This window comes from Drosophila subpulchrella, chromosome 3R, assembly GCF_014743375.2.
Source record: "Drosophila subpulchrella strain 33 F10 #4 breed RU33 chromosome 3R, RU_Dsub_v1.1 Primary Assembly, whole genome shotgun sequence".
NCBI lineage: Eukaryota > Metazoa > Arthropoda > Insecta > Diptera > Drosophilidae > Drosophila > Drosophila subpulchrella.
The window spans coordinates 17,469,740-17,493,445 of NC_050609.1; the positions used below are offsets into that span (position 1 = coordinate 17,469,740).

Below are 23,706 nucleotides of genomic sequence, written 5' to 3' on the forward strand. Positions count from 1 at the left end.
CGGCATTTATTACTCCGACTTTATTTTGCGCCTGTCAATATGCTGCGGAAATAATTTTAACAATTTTTCCGGAAAAGGTTTAAAACAAATCGATTTTTAATGAGTTTAAAAGAAAATGAATATTTCTGTAATCTACGATTTTTCATCCAACCACAATAATTTATTGTATTCCAATCTTAAGTAAAGTGCCAGATATCCAAACATTAAACTCCATAAACATAAAACGGCAATGAAGAAGATTCTACTTCCTTTAAGTGTGAAATATATGAATCTGTTAAGGCAAATATTTGGCATGACTTCTTGCTAAGAAGAAATAAAAATAAAACCAGAAACGTGCGAAAAATTTCACCCAGAAATGGTGTCTAATGAAAATAAGAGCTGAGCCATCATCAAATGGGAAAAAGTTTTGCAACGCGTGAAAAGTTTCGACTGCCTTAACTTCCCTTCAAGCGCGAATATACTTTCTCGAAAGTCATGCTGGAAAATTGCACTTGAGCTGCCGAACGCAAACACCTCAGGACATCAATCCGATAAAGGCTTTAAGGACTTGCGCCAAGTCACTTTTCTGGTAAAACATCGAAATCAAAGTTCAGGGGGCGGGGAAAAATGTGAAAATGCTTACTGCTAACAAATGAAGGCACCGCATTTAATAATAAAAACGCGACACCGGCGAATAATGAAAAACGGGGCAGACAGGATGTGCAAAAAATGAGTAAAAATAGCCGCTTTACTTTGCTCATTTGTTGATTTATGCGGTAATTTGCACAACATGATGGACTGGCAGACCGTCTGAGGATCCCTTGCAGCGCCAAAAAGTCGCCGGAACAAAATACATCTCTCTGCTGTCTCTCCATATCTATACTTAGGCCGAAACACAGAAATAAAATAAACCAAAAGTGGATACTGCAAGTATGGGCGGGCAAAAAGTTGTAGCATAAGGTGGGGCGTCTTCAGTCTGGGTTCCAAGTCGCAGTTCCAAGGACGAAGCCTGTCAAGATTTCAGCTTTTTTCGGGACAAGTTTACCCAGCTTGCCCTTAAGCAAGTCCACATCAACATGGGTGTTGGCGTCAGACTGCAGGACCCCGAGGCCATAATTCAAACTTACCTTCAATAGATATGAGCCCTGGGTGCTGGCGTTAAAAGCAAATTTAATTTGCTGAAAATATACTGAAGATCCGACGCACGGTTTATTAGCCACATCAGCATATATGCGATTTTTTGCATTGTAAGCTATCTGTGGGCAAATAAGGAAATAATTTCACTTTCTTTGGCAATAAAAGAAAACTAGCACAACTATTCATTGTCACCTGTACACTAAGAAATCAGTTTGAAAATGTTTTATACTATCAAAATTATGATAAAGAGAGGTATTAGATTAAAAATCTACAGCATTTTATTTTTCAGGTGCTTAAAAGCCTTTTAAAATACAAATCTTTAGAATGTTTTGAACTATTTAAATAAAATGCTATACAAAAATAGCCACAGCTATCAATACAGTTCTTAAATTACTTACAAAGATGTCTAAAAGTATGCTACAATACACATTTAATGGATAGTTTTCATGGCTTCAATTTTTACTGCATACTTTTAGGCATTTTTCTAAACGGTATTATATTTCAAAGTTTTTCATATATTTTTAATACCGCTCTTCTTAGTTATATTATCAAAGCTGTTTAACAAGACCAATAAAAATGTTTTTTGGAGTGCAGGTCCTCCATCTTGCCGGCAATTTCCTGCTGGAATTACGGTGGCTGTCTTTCATCACGTCTGTGTGTGGGTCCACGGGTGACTGTGTGGGTGTTTGTAGGTTGTCGTGTTGTCCTAGTCTTGTTAGTACTGAACTGGAAGAAGCAAACTTCCGCTGACACATCCTGCCCCCCGTGACCCCTCCCCCACCACCCAGCAAAAATTCATAGCTCTATCATTTTTATGGCTATTTAAAGAGCCATAAACAGGCGAGTGCGTGTGTGTGCGTTTGAGTTGGCATTAAATTGAGTTTTATGCGTGATTTCCGTCCTTAACACTTTGTTGACAATGAGTTTGTTAGGTGTTTAATGAAATGTGACCACAATCGGGTTTATTTTTCCTTTCTTTCAGACGCAACAGTTTATTATGCTGTGGATCCTGTTCTTCACCATCGTCCTGGGCAATTCAGCAGTGCTCTTTGTGATGTTCATCAACAAGAATCGCAAGTCCCGGATGAACTTCTTCATCAAACAGCTGGCTTTGGCAGGTGCGTTTTGGGTATTGGGGTATTTCTCCATCCATTGCCTAACTCCCAGTCTATTACTTTTAGATCTGAGTGTGGGACTGCTCAACGTGCTGACCGACATCGTTTGGCGGTCCACGGTGGCCTGGAGGGCGGGCAACCTGGCCTGCAAGGTCATCCGCTTCTCGCAGGCCGTCGTCACATACTCGTCCACCTACGTCCTGGTGGCCATGAGCATCGACAGATACGACGCCATCAGGCACCCCATGAACTTCTCAAAGTCGTGTAAGTTAAGTCGTCGAGCGGAAAGTTTTCTAATTGCCAAATGTTGTTAGCCAAAGCGCTGTTTGCGGTTTCTTTGGATTAGACGAGCGGCATTTTTATAATTTAGTTTGGCTATGTTGTAGAACAGGAATTTTAAGATGTATCTGAATGTGTTCGTACTGAAAAATTTCTATAATGTTTTAAGGGAAATTATATGATTTAATTTAAAATTAATTATTGGATTTTATATTAAAATATGAGTAATAAAAAAACAACCAATATTTATATTTAATCATTGAAAAATATATTTTTAGGGAAACGAGGACGTCAACTGGTGGGTGGGGCGTGGCTATTAGCGGCGTTTTTCTCCATTCCCATGCTGTTTTTATACGAGGAGAAGCTCATCCAGGGATCTCCGCAATGCTGGATAGATTTGGGTTCCCCGGAAGCCTGGCGATGGTATATGTGTCTGGTTTCTGTATGTCTATTTGTGGGTCCCGCGCTGATTATCTCCGCCTGCTATGCCATCATTGTTAAGACGATTTGGGCCAATGGCTCTATATTTTTGCCCACAGGTAATATAACATTTTCTAAATGTCTTTAAACAATAGAACTATATTGTTATAATCGAAATCATTACATTATTCTTGTAGAACGGGGAGCCACACCTGCAAGGCGGGCCAGTTCGAGGGGCATCATTCCGCGTGCGAAGGTCAAAACAGTCAAGATGACACTGACCATCGTATTTGTTTTCATCATCTGCTGGTCGCCGTACATCATCTTTGATCTGCTGCAGGTCTTTGATCAGATTCCACACTCCCAGGCCAACATCGCCCTAGCCTCCTTCGTCCAAAGTCTGGCCCCATTGAACTCGGCGGCCAATCCCCTGATCTATTGCCTCTTCTCATCGCAGGTCTTTCGGACTCTAAGGTAAGATATTATAAATATTTTTAAGTTTAAGCCGCATATAGTTTATTTAGCTTTTTAAAAAATAATTTATTATTTTTAAACTCATATGTTTCCAAATAAATTTTTAAATATTTTTCTAGTCGCTTTCCGCCCTTCAAGTGGTTCACCTGCTGCTGCAAATCGTACCGCAACAACTCGAGGCAAAATCGCTGCAACACGGTGGGCCGTCGTCTGCAAAACAGTTGTGATTCCATGAGGACACTGACCACCTCGTTGACCACTTCCCGGAGGTCGGCCAACAGGACCAATGCCCATGTGGTCATCAACGAAAGGCCCACCATGGTGGTAACCGTTCCAGCCATGTCGGAGGTATGATAGCTGGCCCACACCACCCGCAAAAGATCCCTGTTTTCGATCCATGGTCCCACTTCCTTCAGCGATGCAGAGTTCCTTTAAATTGAGGAAAGACGAAGGGGACACCCTGTGAAATGCTTCAGAGGCTTAGACAATAAGTTCGATAGTTGTACCAGGCATAGAGAAAGCCAAATGTAAGTCCCTAGTCGTAAGTGTGCCAAGTCTACGCTACGAATTTCAAACCTTGTATTTATATTTGCCCAATAGCAATCTGTAGTTAAGATATGCATGACATTTGTATGACTTTTAATTATCACTAAGAATCTAATAAATATCTTTAAAGATGGCGATGTAATCTCCAAAAACGAATTCCTAGTATACATACTACATATGTTATGTCACAGATTTCCAAAAAAAGCGTTAAAAGTTGTCAAGAAAACATTTTTACACAGTTTTGACCTATCAACCTAATTTCTTAAAGTCAAAATAAAATATTCTTCTAAAAAGATTGTGACACTTGATAAGATTATTGACGATTTTCCAATTGTTGATTCAAAATTTGAACGAATGACTAGGTTTCAATCCATTTGTAAGCTAATTTTAAAAGCTCTCCTAGTTTTATTCTTCTTCACAGACTGATTTTATTTGCGTGCCATTCGCGGATATTTAGCGGAAATTTAAACTGCATTTTTTTCCAGTCTTAACTAGCTGTTAGGGCCATTTGAATTCCGGCTCATCCGTGTATATAGCCACTCGTAATGGTGTATAAACATGCCCAAGTATCTTAAACCAAAACCCATTAGGCATAAGTAGACCATAAGAGTTAATAGAGCATAATGTTGTAGTCAATTTGGTTTAAGCTAATATTTATTTCATAATTATGTGTAGAAAAGCAGAATAAAGGCGACCGACTTCAAGAGTGTCCCGCATTTTCATTCCTTTTCTTGGCACGCGCTGGAAAATCTTCCCATTTTCAGTTCGCCCCACTGAACAATGGGCACAAGGACGATTTGTGAGCCCTCGTCCTCTCACTCCGTTTATAATTGTTGCGATGATGTGGTATTGTTTGTGGCCTCCAGAACTGACGTCACCGAATGGAAAGTCAACATGACAGATAAATTGAGCGACAAACCGGGCAGACAATGAAAACATATTGGTTTCTGTGGGCCAAACAAACAGCCATTGGTTATATCTTTTACTCTTTATTGTCTGAAAATGGCAAATTTACCATGCCAACTTCGTGGGAATCTGTTTATGTGTTTGCTTTGAGGCTGGTTAAATTCAACCCTTATAAATTTTACATTCTCCACTTCCTGATATTTAATCGCTTGGTTGAACAGATGGAAACTATGGAAACTTAACGGGACAGTTGGCCAATAAATTCACTTCAGATCCTGTTGCAGAAATAATTTTCCCTCTGGGCCATTCGCTTCATTTGGCCCGAAGGGAAGGGGAGGAAAATCCATTAAGGAGCTTATGAAAGACGGCGGACAGTTGCAAAATTTTTGCAATTATGATTTTGCAAATTATTTATCAACTTTTAATTGAAATGCTATTAGCAAATTAGTAAACAATCGCGCGGTCTTGACATAAAAAACGGTCAAACTGTTTACTTAGCTTCATTTGTGCTAATTTAATTGGTTTTCATTTTTATTTGCCATGGCTTTTAAAAATGCAAATTGAAAGCTTGTTAAACTGAATAAAAACTAAGGGGATTTAATTGGAAAACATATTTTAATGTGTGACAATAAATTTTAAATTATGCAAATAGCAGTAACAATCGCAAACCCATTTTGGCTTTATCTTTCAAAATTATTATTTAAAAAAAAACTTTAAATTAGAAAATTTAACATAATATAAACCCCAACAGCAAACTCACTGCTCATATCAATGCCAATCCGAAGACTTGATTATAAGAATATGAACCATTAGTTTTTAATCGCTCTACAGTTTAAAAATTCGTCAAAAAAGTCATGTTTCCAAATTACTGCTTTACAAAATCGGCCAGACAGTCGGGCTACGATGTTATAAGGAGGGGCTATACCGCCAAGGAGAGTTGCCAGCGCAGCAGCGGGAGATCCGTAACGTCGTCAGGAGGTCAAAGGTCACGCAATCGATCGGAAATCCGTAACTCCAGCGATTCCCCTAGGAAGACTACAAAGCGTCAGAGGAAATCCAGCTCATCACGTGACAAGGATTCGTCTTCCAGGAGCGTGGGATTCCGGTTGACACCCGTGATTTGTTCGAGTAAAAAAGATACGCGTGAAAAAGCTGGCGAAGATCGTCAGAAGGATAAAGTGATGTCCTCCGAATCTAGCAATGATCCCAATCGCGATCTACAGGAATCCTTTGCCGACTTCTTTAGCATCATTCACGATAATGTCTTGGAGTCCGTGCAGGAGGCAGTGCAGCGAATGGTGACCAACTGCTTTAAGGAGTCCTTGACCAAGATGGAGCGACTGTCCAAGGAGCTGCAGAACCAGGAGGCATTGCTCAACAAAATTCATCGCGATGTTACCAACAGTAAGATAAAGATCCTATATCAAATAAATTATTTATTAAGATATTATCTGTAACTTAACAGTCTATTTTATAAATTTTAAAACTTTTATAAATCTTATAAAAATATTATAGTTGCCCATAATTAATATCCACATTCATAATACCATTTGCTTCCTTTTTTATTTTTGTAAGAATATTTTCCTTTAATATTTTTAATACAGTGATGTTCCTTTCCTCTTTTTTTCCTTGAAGTAGTTGTAACCTTTAATATCTTTCTGGTGAATCAATTCCGTAAATTGCATTTTAAGTAATCCAGAAAGATTAATCATCTTTTAATGAACCCCTTGGTATATAATATCCTGATTTTACCTCTGCTCTTTAGAAATTACCGCCCAGAGTGAAACGAACCTGAACCAATTCAAGTTCGTTACCCAAATGCTCATCGACAACCAAACAGTGCACTATAGAGCGCTCAATCAGGCGAAGGCGAACAGGCAGCGGCGCAAGGAGGAGCGGGATGCGGAGAAGGAACGGAAGTTGGAGCGCGAACGGAAGCGGAAGTGCGCCTGCAAGGAGGTGCACAATGAACGGGTTCCATCCAAAGGTCGATTCAGAAGTTCCAGCGTGGATCTGTCTCCAAAAAAGAGATGTTCCGGTGGCGATGCTAAGGAATTAAAACCTAGAGGACCACAGCATCAGTTGTGTCAACAGCAGGCACCGCTGGTTTACCACATGTGCCAGTCCTGTACGGATAAGGAATCCATGGCCAGGAATCAGGAATCCAAAAAGACATCCCGTTCATCATCGAAGCATACGAATACCCCAGTTCTACCCAGGCGATCCACTTCCTACAGCATGCCAGATCTCTCCGGACGCACTTCCTCCATTTCCAGGCGTTTCACTAACACTCAACCCCTTTCGAAAGTCTCCAAGAGCTGCTTATCCCGATCCTTTAACAACAGAAAAAGTCAGATCATATGCCATCCGGCCATGACTTATCCGCCCTACGTCCGCAACATTCCGATTCCACGGCGAAAGTTAGTTAAATAACTATAGTATTTTATTCATCCCCAGATACAAATACCTGATATGGCATTCAGTTGCATTTCTTGGAAATGGAACTAAGGAGATTGATTCCTTTTCACGTTTTGCAACTGACTGTCTTACCAGGCAAACCAAATCGAAAAAATATTTTTAAAAATTGGCCTAAGTTTTATCAGACACTAAAAATAAATAAAAACATTAAAACACTTTTTTAAATAATATACAAAATATACCTTTTATTTATTAAGAGAAAAAAACAAAGCCATATACAAGCCTCATTAGGTTACATTAACTGATAAATTATACCAGTTGAATTTTTAAAATTATGCATTACAAAAAATTAGTTGATGTATGATTGTATTCACACAGATCAATAGGAACAAAATGTTTGAGCATGGGAAATGCTTCTTTATGAATGGTAACATCAAACATCTGATGTAATTTCCTTTAATCAGAACTTTCGTTTAGCTTTAAGACATCTACTTTCTTGAGCTCCACGGTTTCATAGTAATTGTTCTTTCGCAAATAGCGCAGAACAAATGGTGACAGTAGATTCTCATCCACATCCTTGACATCCTGACGTCCAAAAACAAAGGTGGCCAAGTTGGAAAGAGTAATGGTAAGCAGGGATCCCAACATGGCGTACAATAGGAAGGACATGTGATATATAGAGGATCCTTGGTGAGGCTCGCTAAAAAGAAATATAGGTTATAAATATAAAATACCAAATCGATACCAAAGAAAACTTACTATTCCGAAGTGGAGTTTAGGTAGCGACTCATATCGAAGTCGTATTCACAGTTCTCTACCGAAACGGGCAATTTGGTGTGTTGGAAGGAACCGGTAATATTGGCAATTTGAGCATTAACCGCTATCCAGGCCATGGTTGCAAAGGAACAAATGCTGCCCACAAAAACGGACTGCAATTTAAGATTATTTATAAAAGATATATAATATTTTTATATATTTTATAAGCAACCTTTTCGCCCACCCAAGGCATGAGCATTCCGACCGTGAAAATACCCAACATTGGTCCATATAAACTCGACTGGAGAGTTGCCGACAGCTGCAGCACCATTCCCAGTTTCTCAACCACATAGACCATGAAAATAGAGCTAATGCCGAAGGTCACCACCACCACTCGCATGGTCAGAGCCACGTGGCTCTCCTTCATCGATTTTCCCATCCGCGGTTTTACAAAATCCTCCAGGATTACGGCGGCCAGGGAGTTCAGGAGCGTGGATAAAGAGCTCAGGGCAGCACTGAAGACAGCCGATACAAAAAGTCCTGGCAGACCAGGAACAACGCCCAAAACACGCATCACTAGCAGGGGAACTAATTGATCCCGACGTCCAGCAAGCTACAAAATATAAATATTAATATAATATAAATATTTTTAAGAGATTTAATATTTTGTCAATGGAATATAGAATACTCACTCCAGTAGACATGGGATCGCAATCATAATAGGTAGCATAGCACACCAATCCCACATAGACGCATCCCATATAAAGCAGTATCAGTCCAATGGAGAAGGTGAATAGAGTCTGTTTGATGGCCTTCAAGGAAGGCAGAGACATGAATCTCTGAACCGTGGCCTGATTGATCGAGGTGCTCTGCAGCTTAAAGAAGGTTCCACCGACAAAGACTGAGAAAACACTTAGACGAACTGTGGGATCCATAGTCCATCTGGTATAGAAGAAAATAAATTAGTACCTATATGTTAATAGTATTACAAATTTTCTACTTACTCTGGGGTATTGAGGCGTCCACCCTCTTGATTGATCCGCCAAACATTTCCAAGACCGCCCAAATCCAAGGTTCCTTTAACCATAATCACAATCAGGGATCCATACATAATAACGCTCTGAACGACATCCGTGTAGACCACGCCCTTGATTCCGCCCACGCAGGTGTAGAATGTGCAAATGATGACCACAATGGGTGTGATGGTGTGAATTCCAATTCCAGACACTTGATTGAAGGTTAAAGCTGGGACATAGACAGCAATGGGAAGCCATATTATCTGAAATAACAAAAATACCCATAAGGAAAGGTCTTTTAGGTAATAATATTTGGACTCACCGCCTTCAGAACAAATAGGCCAGCTCCAAACAAACGCATTCGCCGGCTAAAACGTCTCTCAAAGTACTGAAAGAGTGAGTGTGTATAAGTAAGGATTCATCAAGGACAGACCCCTTTGGAAAGATGATTATATAAGCTAGCTAAAAAACATCAAGCTTAGGCATTCGGTTAATTTAAGGTACAAAAAATGTTATAACTAAAAATAAACTACAATGTTTTTGGGTTTTTGAATACACTGTAAATATATTTACGGGATTAAAGTAAGATATAATAACTATCCCTATGACTTTTCGGACTGCTCCAATTTGGGCTGAGTTTCCGATTCGTGGAGGTTAAAATCGGATTTTTCATCACTATCACTGGCCACACTCTTGTACTTTCCATACCAGAATTTTCTCAGTACTGGACTGATGAGTTCGGGATCCACCAAACGGGGATCCTGGCGACCAAAGTAGAGAGTGGCCAGCAGAGATCCAAGTACAGTGCCCAAGGAACCCACAGCGGTGTACCACAAAAATGAGATCTCATGAAGGCCATGACTAGTGGATTCGATTGGAGTTCTGCTTTAAAATAAGAAAAAATCTAGTTACAAATTTGTTCAAGAGAGTCTTGGAACAATCACATACGCCGTGGTGGTGGCATTCCAATTCTCGGGGAGATCAAAGGTATAGTCACAATCTTCCACAGAAACGGGTTTCGCTGGGAAAGTCAGTGCTCCTGTGAAAATTGCAATCTGAGCTCGAACCACAATATAGGCTGTAAAGGTGGAGGCACACGAGATGCCAGTGAGAAGACTCTAAAAATATAGATAACTATTTGTTAAGAAAATTTCCTAATTAACCTCTGTAAGTCAAACCTCTGTCTTAACGAAGGGCAGTAGCATGCCCACACTGAAGGCTCCCAGGAGTGGGCCACAAGTAATGGCCGCCACTGTGGAGGATAGCTGCATGACTAGCCCCAATCTCTGGACAATCGGAACACTGGCCATCGAGACCAGGCCAAAGGAAATGACCACTCCCCTTAACAAATAGGCGGTTTGTCTTTCAGTCAAGGGCTTTTTCCTATAGGGTTCCACAAAGTCCGTGAGAATCACACCGGAAAGGGCATTCAGGGCCGTCGAAAGAGAACTCAGGGCAGCACTGAAAACTCCAGCCACAAATAGACCAACCAGGCCGGGAATATGACCCACGTTCTTGACCACATAGAGTGGGATAACTTGATCCTTGGCACGAGCAAGCTGCAATTTGAATAAATTATAATAAATTGGATTTTCTATTTCCAATTTTAAAACTTACCCCCGTTGTGATGGGATCACAATGGTAAAACTCAGCAAATGCCAACATTCCAATATAAACACACATCAACATGACGAGCATAAAGCCAATTAGGGATAGGATTAGGGCCTTTTTAACATCCCTATTATTGGGCAAAGTAAGGTAACGCTGAACTATGGCCTGATTAATGCCATTTGCCTGCAATTTGAACAAAGCGCCACCAATAAACAAGGCAAACACACCCATTCTCGCAGTGGGATCAAAGGTCATGCTGAAAAGAATTATTGTGTTATTAAGTATATTAAATATTTTATGAAATATATACTAACTCAGGACCAACTAGCCGATCGTACTGACGATTGTGCTCCAACACAACGCTCAGGCCACCCAAATCCATAGTGCCTTTAATGATGACTATAAGCATGGATCCAACCATAACGATGCCCTGAATGACATCCGTCCAAACAACACCCTTGATACCACCCTGAAAAACAATAAAAGCCAGATATTAACTGCATATATATTATATCTTTATCCCAAATACGTACCACACTGGTGTACAAAATACAAACAAAACTTGTTAGGGGTACAATCTTGTGAACACTTATTCCAGAAACTGAAAAGTAGGAATAATAAATATTATAAATAAAACATCAAAGGTAAGAAAATGTTTTTACCTTGATTTAGAGTTAAGGCTGGAACATAGATGCAGATGGGTTGCCATAAAATCTAGAACAAATTATATCTTTAGTTATTTACTCTTATCATATCCATACTCAACTTACATTCATCACCACAAAGAGGCAGGATCCAAAGATGCGAACCCTTCGATCGAATCGTCTTTCAAAGTACTAGGATAAACGAAATCAAACAGAAACAAGAACAAATATTTTATAGGATGCATGGTTATGTACAAGATGCATTGGATAATGAAACATGCTGGATACACACAAAAAAGTAAATAAAAAGCATTTCGACAGAACAAAAAGCGCACATTTTATTGACAAAGTTTAGGAAGCACTATAATTCTCAGTTTCGATCTTGCGCTTGAAAAGATCCTGCATATTAACCGCTTGATAGTTCTTTTTGGGCAGAAAACGTCGCATACAGGGCGTAATCAAGGCGGGATCCATTTTATTGAGATCTTCCCAGCCGAAAATGAAACCAGCTAACAAGGAGACTATTGTACAAATCACACCACCCAAAGCTGTGTACCAAAGGAAGGACAAATGGTAGAGGTTCCTTTCCGAGGGTCTAGAAAATGATATACAAATATATTATTACTGGGCTGATCTAAGGTTTCCCATACTTACCTGTACCCGTGGATGGTCTCATGAACTGTTTGGTTATCAAAAGCATAGTCACAGCCATCCACTGAAACGGGTAGCTTGGGATAGCGTATCTCTCCATCCATTTGGGCCAACTGCGCCTTGACGCATATCCATGATAGCACCAAAAAGGACACCAAACTTCCTAGAAGCACGCTCTAAGATTTGACATTATTATAAATTATTAATTCTAATTTAAATTAAATGATATCCACCCACCTTCCCCTTAACCCATGGCAGGCCCACGCCCATGCAGTAAATCCCCAAAAGAGGACCCATCGAAACTGCGGCTGTGCTGGTGGCCAATGGAACCACTTGTCCCAACTTCTCCACAATGTTCACCATCCCCAAGCACGAGAATCCGCAAACAACCACAATTGCCCGCAACCAAAAGGCCGTCTGGCGTTCGGTCATCGGTTTTTTCAGCAAGGGTCTTAAGATATCCTGAGTAATCACACAGGCCAGGGAGTTGAGACCCGTGGAAAGGGAGCTCAGGGCAGCACTGAAAACCCCAGACACAAATAGTCCTGGTAATCCAGGTAGAGAACCCAAAGTTCGCATCATTAGCAGCGAAGGCAGTTGGTCAACGGCAGCAGCTAACTGAAACAAAAATAAATAAAGTTCTAGATCAATACTACATAAAATATGCTACCTATTTATAAGGATATACTATATGCACAATAGTTTCTAGATATTTTTAAAAATATTCTAAATGGAATATATTCAATAAGTATACACCTAAGTATTTTTCTGGACAGTTTGCCTACTTTAGTACTTATTGGATCACAATCGTGGTATACTGCATAGGATACCAATCCCATGTAGCTGCAGCAGCTGAGGAGGAATAGCAGGAGCAGTGTGAAAATCAGCATACATCTTTTAGCATGCTGGTAACTTGGCAGGGAGAGGAATCGCTGGATGGACACCTGGTTGACATCCGAGGACTGGATCTTATGCAGAGTGCCGCCCAAAATCACAGACAGCATTGACAGCCGCACTGTGGGATCCCAAGTCAACCTGATGGTTTTTAGAATAGCTTCACAATTAATGGGAAATTTAATCATCACGCAGACTTACTTCGGTGAATTGAGACGTCCGCCTTCTTCATTTCGCTGCAGAACCACGCCCAGTCCGCCCACATCGAAGGTGCCCTTAATGCAAACTGCCAAAATGGAGCCAAACATCACAAAGCTCTGAATGACGTCTGTCCAGATGACGGCCTTCAGTCCGCCCTGAAATAAATGAAATCTGCAAGTTGGTCGACAAGTTTGTAGATAGATTTAATTAACACCTCACCACACACGTGTAGAAAGTGCAGATAGTGCACACAATGGGCGTAATTACATGGATGCCAGTTCCAGTCACTGAAAGATGGTAATATAACAATAAGGAGGACAATTTACAAGGATGCACACAAAAAAAAACCATAGTCTAATTTGTTTTTAAGTCAAATGACTGGGAAATTTGATGTATAACTAAAGCTATTACTTAAACTGCCATAAAAATGATGTCAACAGTGAAAAAAGAATACATTCAATAAAAAATTATAGTAACTATAGGGAATTTTTCGGAGTGCATTTATTGGCAGACAGTTAATTGAAATGGTTACGCATAATCTAAAATCAAACTTACCCTGATTGTAGGTGATGGCCGGTACATATAACGCCACAGGAAGCCAGAGCATCTGAGAAAGGAAATGATAATATATAAAGAAAATGTATTAGACTATATATACTCACCGTTCCCACAATGAAGAGCACCGAACCCAAATTGCGTATGCCAGCGCCATAGCGCAATTGAAAGTACTAAAGGTTTAAGGGATTTCATTTGGTTAGACATAACATATTTCATTATAAACAAAACTTAGACCAAAATTTTGATTCATGCAGAGCTGAATGTGAAGATGCTGGGGATTAGTTATTTACATGCCTGGTCAAGCAACCCTAACTTAACTAAAATAAACTTGAAGTGCTGCTTAAGAGTATGTTTTATTGACAAGTACATGGCAGGAAATTACTTTCTAAGACTTCTCATTGAAACTTTCCAAAGTGTTGTCGTCCCGTTTTACACTCGTATAGCTGGACTTGTAGAACCCACGAATAGCTGGCGATATAAGCTCAAGGTCGACATCTTCGACCTTATTACGGCCAAAGATAAAGCCAGCCAGATGGGCGGCGGTCACGCCCACTGCAGCACCCATACAACTATATAACATAAAAGAGATGTTGTACAGCTGCTGGGCAAAGCTGAGCGATCTGTGGAGGCAACCTTATGAAGTGATTAAAGTTCATAATATCTGGCTAAGCTTACGCAGGTTCTGTTATGGGTATGGTGGTATTCGAAGGGCTCAATAAGTCACGATCGAACTCATAGTCACAGCCTTCTACACTAACTGGTTTGGCTTCGAACGTAATTTCTCCAGAATTGATGGCCAATTGGGCAGATAGGCACAGCCAGCCCATGAAGAAGAATGAGCATAGAGATCCCACTATGGCGCTCTAAAAGGAAATATTTGAGTAAGCAACAGAAAAAGCTTTTTTATAGATACAAGGAAGACTAACCTTTGAGTTAATGCTTGGGCACAGCAGGCCCATCACGAAAATACCCAAAAGCGGACCCTGAACAATCGAACTCACGGTCATGGAAAGCTGCATCACATGGGAGCCCATTTGTTCGACCACGAAGACCAGAGCCACACTCACGACTCCAATGATCACTGTACAGACACGCATGGTGACGGCAGTCTGGTGTTCCGTCAGAGGTTTCCTCATCAAGGGTTTGATGTAATCCTCCAGAAAAACAGCGGATAGGGAGTTCATAGCCGTAGACAGGGAACTGAGGGCGGCACTAAACACTGCGGCCACAAACATGCCGGGAATCCCGGGAAATGAGCTCATGGACTGGACCACGAGCAGGGGAACCAGCTGATCCTTGGCCGCCGCCAACTGCAAGTAATTTCTTAGTCAGTGGGGATTTTATAAAAATGTACAGATAGGTTGCACCCCTTTTATAAGGCTTATAGTTAGAAATGATAAAGAAATACTTTATCAATTAAAGGGTATTTTATAAAAGTTTAACAATTCAAAATATATATTATAATACAATTTAGTTGTTAGAGTCTTTAAGAGGGTTTTATAACTAGATTCGACAGTTTTATATTTATAAATATCTGGAATATATAATCACCTACCTTTGTGGTCAAGGGATCACAGTCGTAGTAGGTGGCGGACAGCAGGAGTCCATTGTAGAGGCAGATGGCCATCAAGGCAACCAATCCGAAGATGAAGAGGAACGAGCAGTGGGCCATCTCCTTGATTCCGGGTAGAGACATGTACCGCTGGGTCATCCTCTGATTGCAGCCGAGATTGTAGGTGTTGTGGACGACGTTTCCCACCAACATTGCCATCATGGACATTCGCACCTTGGGATCAAGCGTCCATCTGTTTTGAAAATGTCTCAGATTATGAGCAGGCAAGAGAGCACATGTACCCCACATCCCGGCGGAATAACTTCCCCGCCATGTGTGTGGTACTTGTGCTTCACCCACTCAGGCCACTCCAGTCGCCCGCTCTCGAAGTTCCGCTGAATAACCACGCCTAGGCCGCCCAAATCGTAGGTTCCCTTGACGCTGACGAAGAGAATCGCTCCCACCATTATGCCGGATTGGATCACATCTGTCCAGACAACGGCCTTCAGGCCCCCGGCAGCTGTGTAGAATATGCAGACGAGGCACACGATGGGCGTGATGACATGGACATTTATTCCAGTAACTAAAAAAGTGCACAAAAGTCAACCCGGAAAGTCCTTGAATCCTATGGAAAACTCCTTAAAGGAGCTTTAAGTAACTCTAAAGTTGATTATTTACAAATTTGAAAAACTTTTCAGCTTCTGTTATTCTCAAAAAATGAATAGATGAAATGAAGTTCAAATTAGCTATGAAAACTTGTATGAATTGTCAAGAACCCGTGAAGCACATGATTAAAATATAATCAGTATTCATTCGGTGATGATTTTAAAATTAGATAATGTAAGTTAAAAGACCTTTTATTATTAAGTAGTTACACAAAAACAAAAATAAGCATGCTTAATTTAAAAAAATTAAGTCTTAGGCAGGGTAAAGGTAAAAGTTAGCAGGTAGATATAAATTCAAATTTTTTCTATACCAAAAGTATGTTAAGTTTCAGAAAGTAGACCGAAATAATATGAAAGGGATTTATAAGGGATTATGATTTCTCATTGGAACTTCTAATAGAGTTCTCGTGCAGGCTAACGCTGGTGTATCTGGACTTCTGGAACCGTCGTATGCAGGGCGAGAGCAAGTCATCTTCGACGTCTCCGGCCTTATTTCGGCCAAATATAAAACCGGCCAGATGTCCTGCAATCACACCCACTGTGCCCCCCATAACAGTGTAGAACAGGAAGGAAATGTGGTAAAGCTGCTCAGCGAAACTGAGGGACCTGTAGGATTAGGTTTGAGTGATGAAGAGGGCACGGATAGTTTTAGGAACTCTGGAAAACTTACGGAGTTTCTGCTCCAAGAAGGGTGACATTTGCGGGGCTCACCAGGGAACGGTCGAACTCATAATCACAGCCTTCGATGCTGACTGGCTTTTCCGGAGAATGCATTTCCCCAGAGTTAATGGCGATTTGGGCCGTAATACTAAGCCAACCCATAAAAAAGAAGGCAACAAGGGAACCCGTAATGGCACTCTTAAACGAAATAATAATTTTTAAAGGATCTTTCCAATGATTTTTCAGCTGTACAAAAAAAACTTCCAAAAAGGGCCACCCTAAATTATTGTTTTGATTTAATAATTATCGAATTTGTTTAGGAATTTTAGAAACTTTGACAAAAAATTAGAATGGATTTTCAAAAGTTGTTTTTCTAGATGAATTGAAACTAACTTTGGAGTTAATACTTGGACACAGCAGACCCATCGTGAAGAGGCCAAGCAGCGGACCCTGGACCACTGAACCAATGGACATTCCCAGCTGCAGAACGTGGGAGCTCATCCGCTCGACCACGAAAACCAGGGCCACACTGACAACTCCAATGATCACCGTACAAAGACGCAGGGTAACACCGGTCTGGTGTTCCGTAAGGGGTTTCTTCGCCAAGGGCTTGATGTAATCCTCCAGGAAAACAGCGGATAGGGAGTTCATACCCGTAGACAGGGAACTCAGGGCGGCACTAAATACTCCGGCCACAAAAAGTCCGGGAACTCCGGGAAAGGAGCTCATGGATTGGATCACGAGCAGGGGAACCAGCTGATCCTTGGCAGACGCCAACTGTAATTCATTTCTCAGTCATAAACATATATCATCAAATTCAGCAACTGGAACCCAAAAAAACCCAAACTCAGACCTCTTTCATATTGATTTGTGCCAATTTAAAAATCATTTTTAGAAGGAATTTCATGCTGAGTTGAAAATTGATTTGATTTCCAATCTTAAAGATTCATTTTCGCACCTTTGTGGTTAAAGGATCGCAGTCGTAGTAAGTTGCGAAAAGCAGGAGGCCATTGTACAAGCACAGTGCAAACAAAAGAGTCAGTCCCACAATGAAAACGAAGGATGTGTGTGCCATCTGTTTAACCCCAGGAAGGGACATGTATCGCTGTGTAATCATTTGATTGCATCCGAATTGGTAGGTATTGTGGCCAACATAGCCCACCATCAAGGCAAACATTGACATGCGAACTTTGGGATCGAAAGTGAGTCTGTTTTCGAAACGAATTCATATATTATATGTCAGGACCTTCCAATAGTTTTCACCCACTCAGGCCACTCGATTCGTCCGCTGTCGAAGTTCCTCTGAAAGACCACGCCCAGTCCGCCCACATCGAGGGTGCCCTTGATAATGACAAAGATAACCGCTCCTATCATAATGACGGTTTGGATCACATCTGTCCAGACAACGGCCTTCAAGCCCCCGGCAGTTGTGTAGAAAATGCAGACGAGGCACACGATTGGCGTTATAACATGGATATTTATTCCAGTAACTGGAAGAGTTCACAAAGGTCAGCACATGAGCAGGAAAAGCCAATGAATGAATAGACCAATGGGGATACACAATTGTAAGCAAGAAATTTAAAAACTAAATCTTTAAAACAAAAAATATTAAATTTAATATGTGATAACTTTAAATTTAATATTTCAAATATGATATAACACATTATCTGCTTATGTAAGGGTTCTTGACAATAGATATGTTCTAGAAAATCTTTAGATGTAATTTTGTAATTTTGGTAATTTGGAAAACTTTTTAAAATGTTGATTTCTTTCTTCCTTACCTTGGTTAAAGGCCAGAGCTGGTACATAGATGACAATTGGCAGCCAGATCAGCTAAGAAAAATACAGTTTAATAGGCATTTAGATTGCTTTAGGATTAATCTTTCTTTTAGCCAAATATTGCACTATACTTACATTTGCAATCGTGAAGAAGGCGGAACTCAGCAGGCGAACCGATTTGTTAAAGCGCAACTCGAAATACTGCAAAATATTTTTTTTTTCCAATAGATTGTTTTTGTCGTTCGGTTAACACACAATAAGGATGGCCCACACACACACACAGACAACCCAGTGCGAGTGCGTGTGTGCGGGGCAACGCGGCGCATACATAATCGAATATTACTCATACGACATGTAGCCTGGCAGCAACTTATAAACTACGACTATCCGTATGCCAACTGGTACAATTGTGTATTGTTCGAGCTTATTGCAGCTGGCAGACAAGAAAAAAAGCATTGTGTGCCAAAATCTATGTATGAATGGCATGCAAATAAACCGGCATTCAGGGAATTCTTACAGCTGATTGCAATTGTTTTTGCCACAGAACATGTACTCCCTGCTCGTTGTTTGGCTTCAGCTATGGCCTTAGCTTTACTTACACATTAACATGCCATCGAATATCAAAAGAATCCAAATTCGTACACTCAGAAACATAGAATTAATGCGTAACATGCAGTAGTCCAATAGGTAAACACACACATTCTCTTGGATTGGACAACGTTCTGCTTACCTCATAGGTGGAAGTCAGCTGGAGATTGCAGAAGACGGGCAGGAAGATGTACCACGAGATGGCTCCCGAGATGGCCAGGGTCACCAGGATGAAGGCGTATTGGGTTCCATACACATAGATCTCCGTCGAGGTTCCCAGCAGCGAAATTCCAGACACGAAGCTGAAAGCGTAATACAACAAATTAGTTCACGCCAATTACGTCCGAAGCTTAAAGTTCAGCAACGCTAATTGCCAACCGATTGATCAGGATCTATTTTTGACTTGCCCAAGTTTTCATCTTCATCTTTTTATTTTTGCCCTCGCACAAAGTAAACTTTGGGGAACATTTTTAATTGAATTAAGCTGGGGCCACTCAAGTTTCTGGTCAAAGTTATGACGAAGGTGGGCAGCAATTGGGAAACAAATTTAAGGTAATCGATTGGATATTGCTCAAGGGATTAATAAACCTTTATGGACTGAATTATTTCCAGTTTTTTATAGGCATTATAATATGTTATGGAATTTTTAAAAATAGTTTTAAAGCTAAAATTTAAATTTAACATAGGGAATAAGTTAGGTTTTTCAAATGAAAGTTTAATATATTGCTGTTTCACCTTACATAATAAATTCCAGCACGTATTCTCCCATATTAAACCAAATTCAATCCAAAAAAATGTCTAGCCGCTTTTGGCGAAGAAAACTTTTCCTGTGCCCTGCATCGCGTAATAAGATTTTAATGATTAATGTCCATAACAATCATCATTTCAATTTCGGCCTCAAAACAAATGAATTGCCACCGCAGACACAGAAAGTTGATGGCCGAGAGAGAAATGCCATTAAAAGTTGATAACAAGCGGCGTTAAAGTATGCAGACACACACAGCAAAACAATTTGTTTAAAAAAATTGAAAAAATGTGAGAGGAACAAAGGACATTTTGTAGGCAACAAGAAAAACACACAAAAAATGATGGCATGTAATTGTAATTCAAAGCACGTTGGCTGAATTTGTTGCAAAAAGCAAACGACAACAAATAGAATGCCATAACAATAAAAGGCTCACGAAACAATTGTCAGCGGGCGAGGCAAATGACCAGGCGACAGGATTTCTCGGCCAGGTTTTCGGGGAACAGGACCTGTCGACCGGGTCATTAATGCGGCAACGACAACACGGCTAAGACAAAGGACCCAGGGCCGCACCCTTCGAAAGGTGCTTGACCAAAACGTGTCAAACGGAAAATCACCTCTAACCCATCTGCGAAACAACACCAAGGTCACTCGGCCGAACACCAAAAAGAAAAAGTAATTTGGCCAAATTATTTGAGTTTGCGGCCAGGCGCAAGTTTAAACAACTTCAATCTGGCTTAGGGACACACCGAGCTGCTAAATTGTATTCAGATGCCAGATATAAGGATATATTTACTTGCAAAGTTCCGCAAGCCATTTGAATATCACCCATCCATTAAGAACGCTTGACCCTGACAATGAATATTGTTTACGCAATCCGCCCAGCCCTTCTCGTCTTGTCTCGGAAACTTTTAAATAAAACGCCACTCTGTTTGCCCTCGCCAAACAAATCGCCAGACAATGCTGGACTGGGGCAGATAATCCAGATTACGGATACGCACGTTTGGCCAACTGGTCGAAGGCATAAGGCGGAATGACTGCAAAATATATACATTGATTGATTTGCCGGGAGAACTAAAAAAAAAAATTTTTTAAATCATAGCTACACATTTTTTAAACATAAAATAAACCAATCATTATATGTTTTAAATCAAATCGCTAATATTAAGTGCCATTTGAAAAATAAATTGTGGAATTCTTATCATGTCTAAGTGTTAAAAAATTATTATTTTGAAAACTTAAAAAATTTTCTCAAAAATTTTAAGGTATTGCTATAAATTAAAACAATTTTTAGATTTATTTTAGAAATATTTCAGACATATTTTCAAATTATATACTATATCTTTCGGGAAAATAGTGTTACAAAATAATCCAATTTTCTTAACATTTTCCTTGCCAAATAAATGATTTTTAATATGTACCCCTGTTTTGTTTCCAGTGCACATCCTGCTGACTAGCCAGGAAAAAATTCGCAGGGCCCATTCAGCATTTGCATATATATAGATGTAGTAGCTGGCGAAACTGTAACTGTAACTCACCTGGCCACAAGTGACAGCGCGACCGGAAACACCTTCATTTGGCGCCCGCCCACCAGGTAGTCCAACGCCTCCGAGCCACGCCTCTCCTCGACGCCCGCCGCCCCCCCGCCGTCCTTTTTGGCCAACTTCTGCTTCTTCTGCTTCTTTTCGATAAAGCCAAAATAGAAGCCGATAACGGCGCAGACCGCCAACATGGCGATGAAGACCAAGTAATCAACAATGCCGAAATGCTGCAGGGCCTGGCTCAAATCCTTCACGCTGAGTTTCTGCTCGGCATCCTCCAAGGATGGGGGTAATGATTGAATGGGAGTGGGCGTTGGAGTGGGCGTGGAGGAGGTGGTGGTGGTTGAGTAAGTGGGTGTGGATGAGGAAGTGGCGCCAGTTGAGACCGCATTGCTAATTACGGCCACTGTCTTGGCAATCACATTGGCCACCGTTGTGGAGGTTTTGGCCACCACAGCCTCATCCGCCCCAGGGGGGGCACTGGCCCCCAAACCCACTCCCAGCGCCACGGGATCGGCAGTGGTTGACATTATTTCCGGGACCGCAAGTTGCTTTTATGTAGTTTATTTTTATTGACTTCCAGCCGCGTCGCTTTAATGCCTTCGATTTTGATTACTTTTGCATTTAGCTTAACACACGCACTCGCACTGTGAATTGAATTCGATTTTGGATTAAGTACTTGGAAGTAGCAAGAAAGGGTTTCTTCCACAAAGGATAATCACTTGGTACTTATTTCTTAATAAACTTGAACTTAAATTTTGTATCACACACCAAGTAAAAGCAAGTATATGATAAAATAAATTAGTATAAATTAATGGAATATAGAGTGTAATATTCATGTTTATTTCAAAATAATTTATAACACCGAATATATCTTTAGATATATATTGTATTATATTTTATTCCTTATTTCCATGATAAAGCATTATTTAAAAGCCTTGATACTTGAACTTGGTCCCAAAATTATTGTTATTACTAAAATTATTAATGTATTAAAAAAAGATTTATAAAGATATGTTAACACATCTGTCTTCAAATATTTATTATCTCAAGAACTGCAGTGTCCTAAATGCTTTGGAGGTCAAAGAATCTCAAGTAGTAGTATCACAATTGCCGAACCCTTCGTTATTAAAATCAAAATACTTTCTAAAAGGCAAAACAAAATACTTTGATTTCAAGTTTAAACACTTTTTAGGATATTAATTGACACTAATTAGTCTTTTTTTAACACGCACGTTGTCAAGATCCTTGAATTTCGGACTCAGGATAATTTAATTCGATTTGGAAGCGAGCACACACAAGTGTATGGTCCAAATCTCCGCCGAGCACTGAACTAATTTTCCGCCGCAAGCTGCGTTAGAGATCTCCGGAGATCCGAGATCTGAGTTCTGATCTTATCCAAGTCCGGCGACAAAGCATCAGCATCATCAGATTGGCCGATCGTAATTCACGCAAATCTTGTAAGAGTGTGGGCAGAGGCTTTGTGTAAAGCTTTGTCGCCTAAATTGCCCAGGGGCATGTCGGATCCGGATAGATAAGTCTACTTATAAGTGCACACCCCCCATTCGGGTGTGAGCTTGATATGGATAGTGTGTGTATCTTTGTCTAGCCCCAAGATCTGGCAGATAGTAAATTACTTTCTTTGTACGCGGACGTGTCGCGTCTGTGGTTTTATTGCACAGGGGAGGTTCGAAATAAAAATGCATATCCCTCGCGCAATTCCCATATTTTTTCGAATATCTTTTTTACAACTTCAGAAAGGGGTACATTTCCATGATAATACGTGGTACGCACATACAAAATTCTGACTCAAACGAGTGGCTACTGGTTTTGTGATAAAAATTGAATAGTGATGTGGAATGAATTCGTAGGTTCTACGAAGTGTGGGCCAAGTCATTGTGTTTGCCGTAGATAAGACAGAAATATCTAATATTTCCCAGGTGCACTCAGTCAAGGGTAAGACGTGACGCATGCGTGATGTACACGGGTCTATAATTAAATGCCAAGTGCCCAGGTCAGGCCTGAATTTCGCCATTTCGGGCAAAAGGATGCGATATAAATTGAATTTTCGAAAATGGCCAATAGATAACCCATAAAATCAAGTTAAAGTTCAAGCCAATAAAGCTTAAAAGCAGTGTCAAAAAATAGCGCCAGCTAAAATAAAGATGTACTTGCTATTTTATTGGACTAAATGCACCTTAATAGGAGCACAATGGCTATGATATCATCAATTATGATACGTTCAAATGCTCAACTGCACTTGCACAGAGGCTTCCCTTACAACCCAAATATGTTGCAAGGTATTATATATATGTATATACTATATATATAGCATAACTAGCCAGCACACCAACTAATTGATTTTTGACAATCAATTACGGCAATTACTTACGTCTGCTGCAGGGTCGAATGGAGGAGGTAAATTCAATTTGTGGAAACCTACATAACGCACACAACGTGACTCTGGCTTTTCGGTAATCTTTTACTGAGCTAATCCCTTGTAAACAAGGATAGCCTTCGAATGGCAAAAGGAGCAGCTGGAATAGGTCTTTATTAATATGTGCGCAAGGA

General features: G+C 40.4%; 3 protein-coding genes across 15 annotated transcripts in view; 2 read left to right on the forward strand and 1 right to left on the reverse strand.

Moving 5' to 3' along the window:
* Positions 1–4,585, forward strand: part of LOC119553322 (cardioacceleratory peptide receptor) — a 38,083-nt gene extending 33,498 nt beyond the window's left edge. Inside the window, exons 3-7 of the mRNA XM_037863655.1 lie at positions 2,099–2,234; positions 2,298–2,495; positions 2,789–3,049; positions 3,128–3,404; positions 3,524–4,585. Coding sequence (XP_037719583.1) covers positions 2,099–2,234; positions 2,298–2,495; positions 2,789–3,049; positions 3,128–3,404; positions 3,524–3,758 — 1,107 coding nt within the window. The 3' untranslated portion in view covers positions 3,759–4,585. The remainder of the gene's footprint in view (positions 1–2,098; positions 2,235–2,297; positions 2,496–2,788; positions 3,050–3,127; positions 3,405–3,523) is intronic.
* Positions 4,586–5,593: 1,008 nt separating this feature from the next.
* Positions 5,594–7,481, forward strand: LOC119549936. Its single transcript, XM_037858318.1, has 2 exons — positions 5,594–6,260; positions 6,622–7,481. The coding sequence occupies exons 1-2, from the start codon at positions 5,711–5,713 to the stop codon at positions 7,287–7,289; spliced, it is 1,218 nt and encodes a 405-aa protein (XP_037714246.1). The 5' UTR covers positions 5,594–5,710; the 3' UTR covers positions 7,290–7,481.
* Positions 7,482–7,490: 9 nt separating this feature from the next.
* LOC119549888 (sodium-coupled monocarboxylate transporter 1) lies at positions 7,491–22,515 on the reverse strand. Of its 13 annotated transcripts, XR_005219433.1 has the most exons (12): positions 22,371–22,515; positions 21,133–21,782; positions 18,992–19,151; positions 18,397–18,462; positions 18,264–18,315; positions 15,518–15,740; positions 15,161–15,410; positions 14,532–14,915; positions 14,281–14,468; positions 13,988–14,225; positions 13,710–13,775; positions 13,621–13,654 (listed from the first exon to the last, which is right to left on the reverse strand). XR_005219433.1 is itself a non-coding variant. In XM_037858199.1 (11 exons), exons 2-11 carry the CDS (start codon positions 21,663–21,665, stop codon positions 9,649–9,651), a joined length of 2,118 nt encoding a protein of 705 aa, XP_037714127.1. In that variant the 5' UTR covers positions 21,666–21,782; positions 22,371–22,515; the 3' UTR covers positions 9,455–9,648. The 13 variants fall into 13 exon arrangements, 12 of the variants coding, with proteins under 12 accessions (XP_037714212.1, XP_037714127.1, XP_037714161.1 ...); XM_037858199.1 differs by lacking the exons at positions 13,621–13,654; positions 13,710–13,775; positions 13,988–14,225; ... (4 more) ...; positions 18,264–18,315; positions 18,397–18,462 and adding exons at positions 9,455–9,931; positions 9,995–10,164; positions 10,225–10,605; ... (3 more) ...; positions 11,320–11,371; positions 11,428–11,493; XM_037858233.1 differs by lacking the exons at positions 13,621–13,654; positions 13,710–13,775; positions 13,988–14,225; ... (4 more) ...; positions 18,264–18,315; positions 18,397–18,462 and adding exons at positions 9,455–9,931; positions 9,995–10,164; positions 10,225–10,605; ... (3 more) ...; positions 11,320–11,371; positions 11,428–11,493 and having other exon boundaries at positions 22,435–22,492.
* Positions 22,516–23,706: the final 1,191 nt, after the last annotated feature.